The 15,960-nt window shown below is 37.6% G+C and overlaps 1 protein-coding gene across 2 annotated transcripts in view; it reads right to left on the bottom strand.

Moving 5' to 3' along the window:
* Positions 1–129: 129 nt before the first annotated feature.
* kcnj14 (potassium inwardly rectifying channel subfamily J member 14) overlaps positions 130–15,960 on the bottom strand; it is a 35,019-nt gene continuing 19,188 nt past the window's right edge. Inside the window, exons 3-6 of one of the 2 annotated variants that reach the window (XM_084088717.1) lie at positions 15,508–15,825; positions 13,047–15,391; positions 7,573–7,890; positions 130–6,537 (exon numbers count right to left, since the gene is read on the bottom strand). In XM_084088717.1, the coding sequence (XP_083944843.1) occupies positions 6,265–6,537; positions 7,573–7,890; positions 13,047–14,093 (1,638 nt within the window). In that variant the 5' untranslated portion in view covers positions 14,094–15,391; positions 15,508–15,825 and the 3' untranslated portion in view covers positions 130–6,264. Of the gene's footprint in view, positions 6,538–7,572; positions 7,891–13,046; positions 15,826–15,960 lie in introns of both variants that reach the window. The other variant, XM_084088716.1, reaches the window with a different exon arrangement.

The raw sequence follows: 15,960 nt of genomic DNA, 5'->3' as shown, positions 1-15,960 counted from the left end.
TTAATAATAATAGGTAATACTGTCATTACCTAACAATTATTACAATTCAGACATTATAAAAATTCGTATCTTTTTAAGCCCTGCATGCAATTAAAAGAAATGTTGGAATACAAATAGAAATGAGACAAGTGAAGAAAACATGTTTGTTTATTCTTGTCCATGAAGCACATTCAGTAATGTGAATGGTATCAAAGGAACAGCACAGAGGCCTGTACACTGACGGACCGATAACTTAAACTGCATTTAGAAAATGAATTAAAAATAGAACATGAGCCACTGGATGCCATGGTGAACTCAGCCAATACTGAGTAATGGAGTAATGAAAGCATCTGATAATTAGACAGGGTAATGGTTTTTAGAGTACAAGTATTTAGAAAACAATGAGGTCGAAGTGCAAGTGATGGTCCAGTTATGGCAGAGGTGTTAAACTGGAGTGACCAGACAAGCACTGTCACACACAACACACAGGCATATTAATAGAATTTTGTGATCATGAAGACTAATGATAAACAGGCAAGCTTACATACAGAGAAACAGGAAAAAGAAAAATAGATTACAATAGCAAATAAGCATAAGTGGGTCAATTAAGCAACAATTGTTTATTGAAACAGAGCCCAAGGCTACATATCTAAGATTTTCTTAATATAGTAACAAGCGTACATATCCCTAAGTTTAACTTGAACAGGGTTCAATCCAGTGCATGTATATTTCAATCAAACTATCATCTGCAGAACTGGAGAGACAGAGACAATTTTATCTTCTGCCTCTATATGAATATGAATTGTCTGACTAAATTTAACCATAAATCTTATATGCTTAAAAAAAACCTTTCTGTGATGTATTAATATATTTAATTGCATATAATTTTTTGAAAGAAAAGATATTAATACTTTTATTCAACAAAGATGCATTCAATTGATCAAAAGTAATAGTAAAAACATTTACAGTGTTAAAAAATATTTCTATTTAAAAAAAATCCACAAAAATATTAAACGGTTTGAATTTTTCCAACTATGACACTGTAACATTAGTATTATTTCACAATAGTATTGTTTTTACTATATATGTTTTGATCAAATAAATGCAGTCTTGGTAAGAGATTTCTTTGGAAAAAAAATATCATAGAAAACATATGTGCATTTCTTTCTTCTATGGAACACAAAAGAAGATATTTTGAAAGTCAATGGGGTCCAAATGACTTCCAGCATTTGGAGAAAAAAGACAGAGAACTTTTTCTTTTCAAAGGAGAAAGAAATATAGAGATTTGGAACAGCGAGTAAATGATGAAAGAATTGTCATATTTGGGTGAACTATGCAGTGACAGAAGCTCATACAGAATCTGCATCCACAGATTTTAATTGGAATACATAATTCCCAAAGTTCTACACAACTCACACACCTTGCATGTAGATTTAATAAATATTTTGCATAAGTTGATTATACATGTAGCTATAACAGTAGCCAAGTTTTCATCCACTTGTACTGTTATTATATAATTTGTTTTATCATACATTTTGGCCTTTTACCAATAAAATGCTGTGCATAAAAAACATTGTCACATAAGAAAAAAAAAACCGTATTGTCGCATATGCAGAGACAGATTCAATATCTAATTTTAGTTATAAAGGTCAGTATCAGTCATTTTTCAAATGTTGTATCAACATTCACAATTTGTTGTTATTAACTGGTTTCCAGCTTTTTAAAACAATGTTTTCAGTGTGTTCCATTTTTTACGTTTTGTTTGTTTTCAGTTTTCAGTTTTTGTTTTCATTCTTTGAACCACTTTTAATCCCTGAGAGAAAAGCTTCCCCGAAATGCCTTGGCTCATACAACTGTAATGGGCAACGTAAAGGTCATGGAACCATAAAAATACTGAGTACAATTTTTTTTTAAATTTACATTTTGTTAGATCATTTCACTGTGCATGAAGTTCGAAGTAATTCTGTCAAATAACACCACTTTTATTTGCGTTAAAGCCCTTTTCTCAACAAAAAGTGTTTCCAAACGTTTTTTTCCACAACATTTGAAGAATTGACACAAACAGTGTTGGGGGGTAACGCATTACAAGTAACGTGGAATACCATTTTTCTAAACTAGTAACTAGTAAAGTAATGGATTACTTTAAAATTTTGAACAAAATATCTGTTACTTATTTGCATTGCTTATTTGAAAAATAATACATTTTTTACGCATGTTATGTTCTAGTAAATGTAAGCAAGTATTTACTCATCTAATTTGCACAAAAACAGATTCAATATTCCTAAAAATGAATAAAAACAGAAATGCTTATTCAGAATGTTACATTTTGTAATATGCCTTTACATTTTGTACTTTTGTTTTGTTTGTTTTTTGTTAAGAAACAAACAAGCAAGCCCAGGTGAGAAAACGTAACGCAAAAGTAATGTAACGCATTACTTTCCATAAAAAGTAACTAAGAAACGCAATTAGTTACTTTTTAGGGAGTAATGCAATATTGTAATGCATACTTTAAAAAGTAACTTTCCCCAACACTGCTCACAATTTTTTTTTACCAATAATAGCATTTCCATCAGCTATATTGGAAAAATCTATACTTTTTTCGCAAAGAAATCCTTGGATGAAAACTTGGCAAGTGTCTCAGCTCCATTTAACACATTTTACTATATTCAAACATAGAATTAACATCTGCATAGAATATGTGGAAATATAGATTCCACCTGGGCCTATAACTTAACATAAGCATTAATACATCCTAATGTTCTCCATTACTCCCTAAAACCTCAAAACAAGCAGGCTCACTTTCAAAGGCACACCACTGGCAAACGTATTACAAAAAGAAAAAAACCTGTCCGGCAACATGCTTTAGGTCAGAGTGCTTGTGTGGTTGTTTAAGAATGAATGGGAAGACAGAAAAAAGACATGCCTCAGTCATGACAACAATACTACAGTGTGTAAATAAATAATTTACCATAGTTTCTACTACGCGCTTCTAAAACACTAAAGGAACACAAAACATTAAAGTCTACCATTCAAACAGTGGCTGATGATAGATCCATGTGCTGTACATGAGTCAAACCAGAGTTTCCCCATGCTGTGCAATCAAATTATCTCTTATACTTTCAAGCCACACCCTTCAAAAAAATACAATATGTTGCTCCATTTCCATACAGCTAGCTAATTAATTTTTGGTCTGTGCAATTGTGACAAATATGGTATGTTACAAATTACGAAAGTGCTTCACATAATCTTTGTGTACCATGATACAAAACAGTGCTTAAACTTAAATAAATAGAAAATTAAAAATACAGTACATAAGAGAAACAACTTGAAAATGCTGCATATTTTCAGTAGTTTCTTTTTTTTGCAGTGGCTCTAGCAGGCATTCTGACATTCGGTACAAAACACAATAGTTCTCGCAACAAGTTAATTGACATTTGTTTTTGCCAAAAATTCCTATTTGTGTATGATATTGCCATAAGAGGTTATGTATTATAGGTATTTGTATTTCCTTCCTATTTGTGAATTGTGAAATGGCTCATCCAGGTTGCAGCCACTGGGCGCCACTGTTGTGTCTCTATCAGGTCCATGCTGGAGCCACTGCAGCTTCGTGTGGATTCCAGAAGATCGCCAGGTTCAATCAGCACACTGGGTCGGTGTTGCAGCTCTCCTCATGTCCAAATGACCTTCTCTATCAATCCCTCTATATTCCCCCTCACGCTTTCATTTCACCCCCAGGTCGATCTGTTTTCGGTCATTAAGTCTTTGACCTCATTTCAATTTGATTGACCTGAATACATTCCCCCTGCACTGACTCACACTTTAACAGCTCAAACTTTAGCTTCCTCCTGCCTGACTCCATCCGAAAGTTCCTTCTCTAAAAAAGCTCATTCTATTTGGAGGGGATTCACAAAAAAAGTTGCTGCCTTAAATTTTTAAGTACAATCAACATAAATATAAGTCATTTCAACTTAAATTCAGGGTTCCCACACCTTGGTTAACTTCAAATTCAAGAATCTTTCAAGGACTTTCCTGGTCCAATACCCTAATATTCTTATTGTTATAAAATTCTGTGGGGACACATTTCAAGTGAGAGGAAGGTTACATCGTGTTACCTTGTAAGATACATTGTTGCGCACTCCGTCGCTATGGAAACAAAGACGCTAACATGCAATCCCCCGTAAATTAATGTGTGGGTCTATGTTAAATACATAATTTTACCTTTAAATACGGGACCATTCTTTGTAATCTTCTTTGGTGAGCCAGATATCTTGAAATTAACATTTTCCAGGCATCACGTTTCTGCGGTTTCACACTATTTTTGCAATGTTTCACGGTGTGTCTGTGAACCGTTGAGGTACCATCGTAGTGGTTTCGAGCGCGCGTGAGTGTCATGGCAACGTACAACACAAAGTACCTCACGCGGGAAACACGTAACATAACGCGTAAATGCGCGTAACTAAAGTAAATCAAGCAAGCTAGTACGCATAGGCCACGAAGTGTTGGCGAAATAAAACATTAGCGAACCAGATGGATTAATATGGACTTTTTTCGAGAAAACTTTCAAGGACCTATGTATGTTCATTTTCAAAAACTTTCCAGGGCCTTGCATTTTTTTTTTTTTTTTCAGATTCACAAACTTCCAAGGGTTTCAAGGACCCGTGGGAACCCTGTAAATTACATGAAACTGACTTTTAAAAAATGAGTTGAATCTTGTACAACTTATACAAAAAAAGTTGAAAATTGCTTGATTTATTTTGATGAGTTAAAGCAATTCAAAAACATATGTTGTCATAACTTATTCATGTTTTTTTTTTTTTTTTTTTTTTTTTACAGTGCAAGAATGAATAACGAAATTGGCTCTAGTAAAGCAAGTCCGTCTTCCAAATAAAAAAAGCCAAACTGCAAAGTCATCACTTGGTCTTTAAGAAAGCTCTTGCTGTTGACAGCATCACTGCATCTGCTAACAGAAACAGCAATACAATGCCGTGGTACTTTACTCTACACAGTGTATCCGTACAGTTTCGTACAGTTAACAAGTTAGCATTTCTTTAACTTCTGGATTCATTGTCCTGAAGCCAATAGGTTTTTTTGAATGGGTTCATGTTTGAATGACTGTAATAAGGTCTGTGGTGAGCACAAGCACAAGATATTTTCACATTTTATTCTGACATAAAATACATCAATTATAGCCCACTTGTGTTTTTTTAAACTTTAACGTCTTAGCTGATAACAAGTGGCTAAATGGGACTACAGAGGTTGTCTGGGACATTAAACGTCATTACAGCGAACAGGAAAACTTGTGTTTATACCTGTGCAAACTATTCTAAATCAAACTTTACATCTTGTAAATAAAGAATGAAAGAGTGGTCGGAAACTTAATGGTGGTGGCACTAAAGTCATGCGTCCGCAGTGTTCGTTTAAAGCCTACGCTTAGCTTTTTACTTCTGGCAATTGTATTTAGGCTTTAAAATCCATAAAAGTTGTGTTCATTTGTGAAGATTGTCATGATGAGCAAAATGTGGAAGAATCATAAACTTCTGTTGGTCACAGAGCTTATATTCTGCAGTTATCCAAAAGTCAATGGAAAAATCCAATTGGGTTTTTGTCAAGGGAAACAGAGTGATGCTAACTTCCGGGTTGGCCTACAAAAATACGTCATCCCTGTGGCCCTCTTTTGTCTGAACAAACCTAAAATATTAAAATTTTAGCTTACCATTAATGTCAGTTTTTATTGCTGATTAGAAAAATGTAATAGAAATGCAAATTTAATAAGCAGCTTTTGAGATTTCTGTGTTTCCTACTAAGAGTTGTATTTGAATGACTGAAAACAGCTGTGCTTCCAAGATGGCCGCTGAGTGTTTTGCCTTGAAAAGTCTAAACAGGATTACGGGGAGTTATAAGCTGAAACACTGCACTGACCGTTTAGTGAATTTGCCCCACTGTCTCACTACGTTGCTCTTTGGTTCTCTTCTCCCAGGCGGTAAGAGGCCCCTTTCCCTTTTCTATTCTCCATCTTTTGTGCATTCTGTCTTTTCTCACCCCATCGTAAGCATGACCTTTTGTCATTAATCAGTCCTACATTGTCCCTTTATGGTCCTCTTTGCCTTAGTCCCCTGTCCAAGTCTGTTTTTCCAGGTCTTTGTCCATTTGCTGGTTCTCTCTCTCTCTCCCTACCCCCAGTTCCAACTCCTCCCTCCATCCTGACCCTTTTCCTTTCTTTCTCTACCTCCTTTTCTTCTTTTGACCGCTGCTTTCCCCGGTGCCCTTTTATCCCAGCCACATGGCTCAGTGTATGTGTGGGTGCTCGCTGCAGGAGTCTTGTCGAGGTGGTGGTGCGGGCAGAACGAAAGAGGGTGAGGGAGAGGGGGAAGAACAGGGGGATGGAGAGAATTGGTCAGGACTGGAATGGACAGAGGAGGAGAGCTGCAGAGCCACTTCGTTCTCGTAACAAAAGGAGGAACGGGAGCCCTGGATGTACTTTTTCTCTGCTAACTCTTTAGCGCTGCAGGTTGGCGTGTCCGTGACCTCATAAGTCCTGTTGAAGTACGAGTAGTCCACCTAGAGGCGGGGAGGACGCATGACAAGTACAAAGCATAACTACATGTGCATTTCAAATGAAAAACCAGTACAGATTATTGTTTTATAAACGCAAGGAATGCAAAAAGTGCTGCACGGGGTGTAACTTCAGTATTTCGGTGCTCTTTGGGTGTAGAGATGGTTCCTAGTCACCTGTTTTTAAAATCTAAGCCATGAAAGAATAAAGGCTTTTTATATTTTTCTAAAAACTGATTACAAGTGCCTTGGATTGTTTTTTCTTATAAGTAGATTATTGTTTTAGTCAAGACTAGTTTTAAGTTTTGGTTCTACATAAAAGAGAGATGCTTTTGTGTGTGTGTGCAGGAGAATCAATAAGCAACACCATCTTTGAGCATAAATGTGGCTATAAGGTTCTGGTATCAATAGCTATGTTTCCATCCAAAGTTGCGAATTTTGCATAAACATTTGCAAATAAAGCACCGTCCATCCAGTGAGGCGAAGAGAACAAAATCCTTGCAAAGTCACGTCTTTTTTGATGCGCATCGAGGAATTTATTCGGTAAATGTGTTTCCATCACAGTTTATGCGTATGTTTTCTTACCAACTCAATGGAGCGCATAATCTTTCTACGCGCATTTTTGAATCTATGCGCATTTTGCCGTTTCCATCCAGGCGGGGTTTTTTTATGCGAATGATGAAAATGGGCATACAAATAGATGGATGGAAACATAGCTATTAGCTCCTATTTATTTAGAATGTCGGATTGAGAATTGAATCTATTTTCATTCCAATGCAATTTTCATTCCATTTTTAAAGAATTGCAGAATTGGACAAAACAGTCTTTAAATGTTAATGTGACAATGCCTTTAAAACATCTTGATATTTGAAGGTTTTACAGGCCATAGATAGACAGACAGACAGACAAGATAGATAGTCAATATAATGCTGCCTTACAAACACTGTAATGAGTCCCATCTGGTACTTCTACATTTACAACCAGTGCAATTTCACTCAATCACTTTCCACCCTCCAGTTCTTTATTCTGTTTATCTCTCACCTGGTAGCAGTTCTTCCTTTCAAAGAGCACAGGTTCAAAGCGGTGACCCCAGACGATCTCAGAGGCCAGGTAAGAAGACCGGCATTGGGTTGTCATGGCAGTGGCCTCTACCATGCCCTCCAGAATCACCACCACTTCCAGCTCTTTGTCCCCCTCTAGTGTACGTTTGTCCACCTCAAAGAAAGGGCTCTCCTCATCAATCTCGTGAACGATGGTCACAGGTGACACCAAAAAGATGCGATCTGTTCCATTGTCAAAGCCGACATTGAGGTCTGCATTGTCCAATGGCAGGAACTCACCCTCAGGGGTCACCCGTGGCTGCAGAAAATGTTAAAGGCAATGTTAATTTTCACACAGTTTGGTGTTTTAGTCATTTTTCTTGTTTGACAGAAATGTCCTGTAGGCAATTTAGGTTATTAGTCAATATTTAGGTATTTTTATTGTTTGAAATAAATGTCCTGTAGGCAATTTAGTTTATTTAGTCAATATTTAGGTATTTCATATTTATTAATAGTAATCCATTTTATTCTGACTGAAATGGCTTTTTTTTTGTCAATAAAGATGTTTTAGCTGACGATAATATGCAAAAAAAATTGTCAAACTGTAACAGACCAAACTTTCTACCATTTTAAACATTATAAATATGTATTTAAACATATTGAAGATTTATTAACATAAAATATGCTAATTTGAGCCCTTGCAAATATATAGCCTGTATAATTCAATAAAAAAAATTTTTTTTTAATTAAGGTTGGACCATTTGCATAAACTCAACATTTTCCCTCAACATTAACATTGTTGAAGCATTGTTAATACCCTACAGCGGCAGTGTTATTTTTTTATCTTCTCATATTTTAGTCTACAATGTTAAAATGGCTTGATAATCGCTAGGGGGTGTCTTTTTCTCTCGTCTTTATTATTGTTGACAAAATAAATAAAAAAATAAAAAAATAAAAAACATTTTCACCAGTAATTTCGTCCACCTTGTTGACTTTATGATAGCAACATTGCGTCATATTCAGACACGGAGCTATAAAAAGCGATAAAAGCTGTCTTTTATGGAAATCTATAATTTATTTTAGCGTTATAATGAGCGATACATTTTGTTGGTTGTTCGGTTTCTATTTTGTCACCCACGGACGCCCTGTCAATGGTAAAATCTCATTGGTTCAAAACTCAGCTGCACATAACTCTATATTGGTCATCAACCAGCTAAAATTGTGTTCCATCACACAATATTTTCAGTGAAATTAATAAAAACTGCACATATTATCTGGTCAGGACACAGTTTAAGATTATTTAAGCAGATACAGGAAGTAATTACATTCCATTTTTTCCACATCTGTAAATCACAAAAAATAACAATGTCTTTATGATTGTATGTGTGTGCATATTGACTCCGGTCATTTTATTCCAGTATTTTTATTCATTATGCAATAACATAGGAACTATTAGAGTGTATTTTTTTTCTTTGGATCTTGTCTTATCTTCATGTTCAAACATCTCATCATCTAACCTCAACACATCAGAACCTTTTAGAAACATCCATGTAGACAATGACACGATAAAAGACAAACATAAACACCATACTCGCAGACATAATACACACATCTGCACAATGACACACATTCGGATCTACTTAAGACATCAAGATTTCATTCACTGTAAAACAAAACATACTGACACAAATACATTAAATCCAGCCGTTAAATGAAGTCACACACACACACACACACACACGGCAGATAAGTGAGACAATGGTTTGCTCTAGTAAAGAGTTAATCTCCTCTACAAATCTTATAAACCTCCGGTATGAGGTTGAAGAAAACAAGCCTTCATTAACCACACCAACTGTCCAGATGTCAATCTCTCTCGTTATTTTTCTCTTTCATTCGCTATCTCTCATCTCGTCATGTATTCTACCTTTGCATGTATTACTTTCTCAAGTACACTACCCTTTAAAAGTCTTGGGTTGGTAACATTCTATAATGTTTTTGTCACTTATTGTCAACAAAGCTGCATTTATTAGGTGTAAACTAATAAATAAATAAAAAATCAAAATATAAAGTTCAAAAGAACATAATTTATGTGAAATAGAAATTTGTAATATTTCCATTCTTTTGTAGAATGGTGAATTTTATGCTTAATAACAGGATTAATTTCTTTCAATAAATAAATACATAAATAATTACCGACCCAAAACTTTTGCATGTTAGTGTACCTTCACAGTTGGACTTGGTCTTGGTCACACCACATGATAAAATTTTAAAATTCTAAATAAGCAGTGAAGCAATTGTGTTTCTAAGAAATAATAAAAGATGTGGGTAATTACTTAACGTTTTCTTTTCAAGAATTTAATTAATTTTCTTTCATTAAACATTTTGCCACCCCAAAAATATCATAATAAATTTTAATTCAGAAATCAACATTCTCATCACAGAAAAGTCACTGTAATGTAGAAGTACCAATAAGTAAAGTGTGCCATATGCATCAGACCTTCAGCCAATGGTCCGTGGCCGTGAAGTCTGAGGCTGAGACTAGGCAACACTGGCTATGTTTACATACACACATTTTGTTTCAATTGGAATGAATTGATCAATCTGAAGTTCCGAACGTAGTTTTTACATGAGCCAAAAATAAAGTGATCGGGCTGATATGCACGCTTCGTTGTGTTGTGGCTTTATTTCGTTGTGTTGTGAACTTACATTTGCTTTTTAAATTTCGTTGTGTTGTGCACTACTGGGCCGATGAGCACATGAGCTGTTATGCCGTGCTGCTTAGATTAATCAAACAGCAAAAATGCCCCTTCCCGTGCCCAAAATAAAGTCTCTGTGGATGAGAGTATGAAGGGAGGAATGATGGGACGTTGTCCTTTTCCACTTCACAGATGATGAGTTCTAGGTGAATTTTAGAACAACACCAGTCATTTATGACTCTTTATTTAACAACAACTGCAGCTCATTCTGAGCGTCATACGTCATTACACCATTCTACGTCAATGCACATGCGCAGTCCTTTCCAGTTTTGGTTTTCAATCCAATCAAGTGTTTACATGTCCTCTCGATCGGATTAGAAAAGGAATAAACCACCCTTTTTAGTCTGATCGAAATTTAATTCGGATTGGGCCCATTCGGATCATTTAAAGGTCCCATGACACGGATTATTTTATTATTTTATAATGTTTCCTGGGGTGCCCTTATAATGTTAGTATGTTTTTAAGATCAAAAATTGTAATAATTTAGAAATAAAAGGCATTTTTCCTAGCCAGATTTTAGCCGCTGATTTGAACACTCCGTTTGAAGGGGCGTGTCTGTGTGAGACTTCAGTGTAAACGCCCACTGCTGTGATTGGCTGACATGCTTGCATATGAAATAGCTAGCATTACATGTGGAACTCTCTCGAATACTTTTACTATTACAGCTATTATACGTTTTCACTATTATAGCTATCGAGATTAACGAATCGTGAGAAGTTTTTTAAGTATTTAGATCTATTCCCATCACATAAAGGGTTGCAGTGATGAGCATTGAGCAGATGACAGCCTGTTGATCGCGTGAATGAAGATCTTATCATTGCAACGCAGTTTCTGCACTCTCACTAATGATTTCACCAATGCAAACATGAGGTAAGTACAGTAAGAGCTTTGTTGTGCATCGTAACTGTAACGCAGCTGAGAAAAGCAGGCGAAGACGAGGATCTAAACGCAGGGTGATTTAATAAAGTAACACAAAACAGAGAACACAGAACTCTAAGAACAAAGGAACAAAACCTTGGGAATCACAGAGAGAGGCAACCATTACACGTACAACAACTGACAAAGTAACAAGTGAAACACAAGGGCTATAAATACACAGGGACAAACAAGCTAAGCTAGATAACAAGGGGGCGTGGCTAATTAGAAACACCTGGGAAGACTAATAAACAAGAAAACCTACAAAGGACTACAAAACATGGCACAGAACAGTAAATAACAAAAGTCCACACAAGACAAGGGGAACACAAGACAGGAATCATGACAGTAACAGCATCATTGATTTCATAACAAGATTTGGCAAGTGTCCAGATAAACTCGCGCTGTGTGATTGACAGCTTGGGCGATTGGAAAGGGATTGTTCTTTGATCGCTTTCTGTATATATTTTAATCACATTTTAAATAAGATTATTTTCATCCTACCAAGAAAAACGATGTGAAGCTTAACGTTTAGTCACTAGCTTCATTTACTGATGCATAACGTTTGCAAGCCATGATGTCTCTCGAGGAAAAACCAATATTGCGCTCACGCAGCTCATTTTCTCATAGGCGGGCCAAATTCTCTTTGCGGGCAAAGAAGAGAAAGGGGAGGTGACTTTTCCCCTTATGACAACATAAGGGGAAGATTCTAAATTCACCCGTCTGAGCTTTCATTTTCTCAAAAATACCCAGGGCTTGGTTTACACCTATCAAAATGTCTAGCCACTGGGGGACCATAGGCAGGCTAGGAGAACTCATATTAATGTTAAAAAACCTCATCAAGTGAAATTTTCATGTCATGGGACCTTTAAGGTGTTTTCATGAAGGCTTTTCAATACGAATGATACGCCAATCTGATTACTAATGGATCATTTGTTTGCATGTGTCTACAGCGAACGCGAGCATCTCGCTTATAATAAATCCATCCAACTTATCTGCACCGGGAGCATTTTTTTTTTACATGATGCACCAAAACTATTTGAGGCTGTTCACACTGGACACATCAAATTAAACTTAATAAACTGGAACATTTGTCTTTCTGAACGAGTGCATAATGATGTTGTATTGAAGCATTCATTGTAGCACGTTGAAATGTAATGCACTGTTCGCTTTGACATGTTAATGAATCATGACCTATTTCATTTTTATCTTACATGCTTCACCTTTAAGTCATGGGCGTTTATAATGCCGCGCAGGGACCAGTCTGTACATTGTTTTTCTTCCAAATTACGCCGGTTGAAAAACATGGGGTGCTGCGCATTAATTCTGGCCCACCCATCATCCACTTTCTGCCTCCGCCACTCTGTGTGAATTTATTCAATTTTTTTATATATATTAATAGACAGGACAAAAAATTGTGGTTACTAACTCTCATAAGTGTATTAGTTGAGTATTAGTAGACTGTTAGGGGTAGGGGTAGTAGAATAAGGGGTTAGAGTTAGCAGAATAAGTTGACATGTACATGCAAAGTTACTTATTGTCAGTAGAATATCTGTTGGAGGACCATCACAATAAAGTGTTAGCAGTCAGATATTAGGCAGTCAGTCAACTAATACTCTACTAATACTCTAATGATAGTTAGGTGACATGTAGGTGCAACGTTACTTATAGTCAACAATGTCTAAAAAGAACCATCAAAATAAAGTGTTACCAAATTTGTTACCGATTTTAAAAAAAACAACATTTCAGCCAAGACACACACACACACACACACACACACTCAAAAGCACAACTTCTTACTGACCTTCAGTATCTGTGCTCGTACATGGGCCTCCACCAGGTGGCTCTTGCGCATGTTTCCAACTCGCCACATAATGCAGAGTTTCCCGTCCCTCATGGCCACCACAGCCACATCCGAGAACACCAGTGTCTCATTGCGCTTCTTGGGCTTGGCGATCTTAGCCATTACCGCCCCAATGATGAAAGCGTCGATGATGCAGCCCACAATGCACTGCAACACGACAGCAAACACCGCCAGGGGGCAGGCCTCGGTAACGCTCCGGAAGCCGTAGCCTATAGATGTCTGCGTCTCTAGAGAGAAGAGGAACGCTGCCATGAAGCTGTTCACCTGCTGAAAGCAGCGTTCCTCTGTCTCCGCCACTGTCTGCACCGGGCCGGAAACCCCGGTAGGTTGCAGAGGAGCAAAAGAGGAGGAAACAGACGAAGGAGAAGAGGAAGATGATGCCAGGGAAGCCAGATCCCCATGAGCGACGGCAATGAGCCAGAAAGCGAAACCAAAGAGAAGCCAGGAGAGCAAGAAGGAGAGGGTGAACACCACGAGCATCCAGCGCCAGCGGATGTCCACGCAGGTGGTGAAGAGGTCGGTGAGGTAGCGCTGGCCCCTCTCGCTCATGTTGACGAAGGTGACGTTGCAGCGCCCGTCCTTGCCTACAAAGCGCCGCCGGGGCCGGCGGGACTGGCCACGGCAATCGCGGGGCGGTGAGGGAGAGAGGGAAGGCGAGGATGCTCTCTTGCTCCTCTCCCACCTCCCTTCTGCCCCAGACTCCCCCTTGAGTGCCGAGCCACGCCCTCCTCCATCTCCCCCCCTCCTCCCTCCCCCTTCTTCATCATCATCATCATCCTCCACATCATCATCCTCATCCCTCTCTTCACTCCTTCCTCCATTGCTGTGATGAAGGTTGAGCACTTTGCCATTGCAGTTGGGAGAAGGAAGCACGCCCGAATGGGAGGAAGTGACATCGTCACTTTGCGCCAGTCTCATGACTTCCTCCTCATCCAGAGGTGTATCCACAACTGCACTGAAGCGCCGCTTCACCCGAGCAGCCCCCATTACTAGCGACAGCACACAGAATAAAAATGTCTGGGAAAAAAGAAGCGTTCAAGAGTTTGCCAGATAAATCCAGGGTCAAAGCGGATTAAAAAATTGGGATGTTTCCGTGAGAATAATTGCGGTGATATAGATATCCAAAATATGAGTCGTTGATTGTATTCCACAGCGAGGCTTATGGCCTGAAATAGTCCTTATTGTCATTCAGATCCCGGCAGCCAATCGTTGCCCAGAGACGGAACACAATCGCATTAGAGATCATCTCTGACATCATCAGAGTCCCTCTTTTGAAGATTCGCGAAGTCTCTACTTGAGCAATCTGTCCACCATAGGAAGCTGTCAGGTATCAATAAACCAGTATTCCTGGATTTTACAGAACGCAAATTTCCAAAGTTGTTAGATGCAGTGAATAAAGAAAAAAGTCAGTTTCAATGCAGTTTCTCAGCTTTAGAAATAGTTTTGACAAGGTCAGTTGGTGGGCAGAGACCAGACAGGGAAAACGGTGCTGCTTTAGGCCTATGCGCAATGTATAGCGACTACATAAGAAAGTGAGCAGCTAAAAGGCACAAACAAACAAGGCGAAGCTCAAGCAGAGCAGAAAGATGCAGAAGGAAAGAAAGGAACTTATATAACATGAAGAGAAAAACATAAACAAGTCTCAAGCTTTAGAACATAGGGGAAGTTGAAAAGAACATATGTCTGACATGCATTAAAATAGTATAGAAAATATAAGAGTAATAAATAATGAAATAAATGAATATAACAGCATGCATATACAGACCGATTTTTCCTTCTAGAACCTCTTCACATTTCCTTATTTAAATGGACGGATGTTTAAAGACACAAGAGAAACATGCAATTAATATGAAAACTGGTCAGCATTTGCTATAACTCCATAGTTGTGACCAGTTGTCTTCGATATTGAGCAAATATAACTCTAACACAGAGCAAGTCCATTTCCCAGTTATATTAGACATTGAAATAATTCAAACAGTCACAAGTGTCACGTATCCACCTCAAGTCTGGTTTCATCCAGTCTCAAGGCAAGAGCCCAGTTCTCCAAAAGAAAGGGTCATTTTGCTCTAGACAAAACTTGAAGTTCTGTAACTGAATTACTGGACAATATCTGATAAAGAAAGTCCACACATTACAATAGGAAGTTTAGAGTGAGATGAATTATGACCTGTTGATGTACTTGACCTCTCCAAAAGCTTAAAAATACTAGACGATGCTTTGAGATCTTCCTCAGAGTCCAAGTCCAGTTTGGTCATCAAAAAACACACGCAATTGTTGAAATATCCCTAAAAGTGAACAATAGGCCAGGCAAGCGTAAGCTAAAGCACAAATAATTACCTTCATGGATTTCAAAATAACATGATTGAGAAACCAAAAGTTCAGACCTGATAAATTATGTTACCTTTTCATATACCTCCTCTGAGAAACCTGTAGTTCGAGGCTTAATGAACATAATAGAAAAGATTTAAAAAAGACTTCTAGTCATGAAAAGTCCACTTGCACAGGAACATATCAAAGGATGAAATGAGGAAAAAAAAATATTGGAGTGTGGAAAACGAACATTTCTAAAGTGAGAGGTGAGTCAGGTGACAAAAAGATTAATCTTCAAATATCTGCTGCCTTCACACTGACATTTGTGGTAGAATATATAGGCAGGCCCGTCACGTTCCTTATTGCTTGAGTCTGCCGTTTTTTGCGTTGAGATCACAATCTAGAACTCCTAGAGAAAAATCATGATATGAAAGTTATTATGAAGGCAAGATAACAAGATAAAAAAAATTACAAAAATGGTTCTATGTGACATGAAAACATGCTCAATATATGCTGATTATGTCTGATTATTCAGCTCTAAGAA

The sequence above is a fragment of the Abramis brama genome (assembly GCF_963993115.1).
Source record: "Abramis brama genome assembly, chromosome: 17".
NCBI classification, from domain to species: Eukaryota; Metazoa; Chordata; class Actinopteri; order Cypriniformes; family Leuciscidae; genus Abramis; species Abramis brama.
Note: the sequence above shows the minus strand (reverse complement) of the source record. Positions and strands in the feature narration are given on the sequence as shown.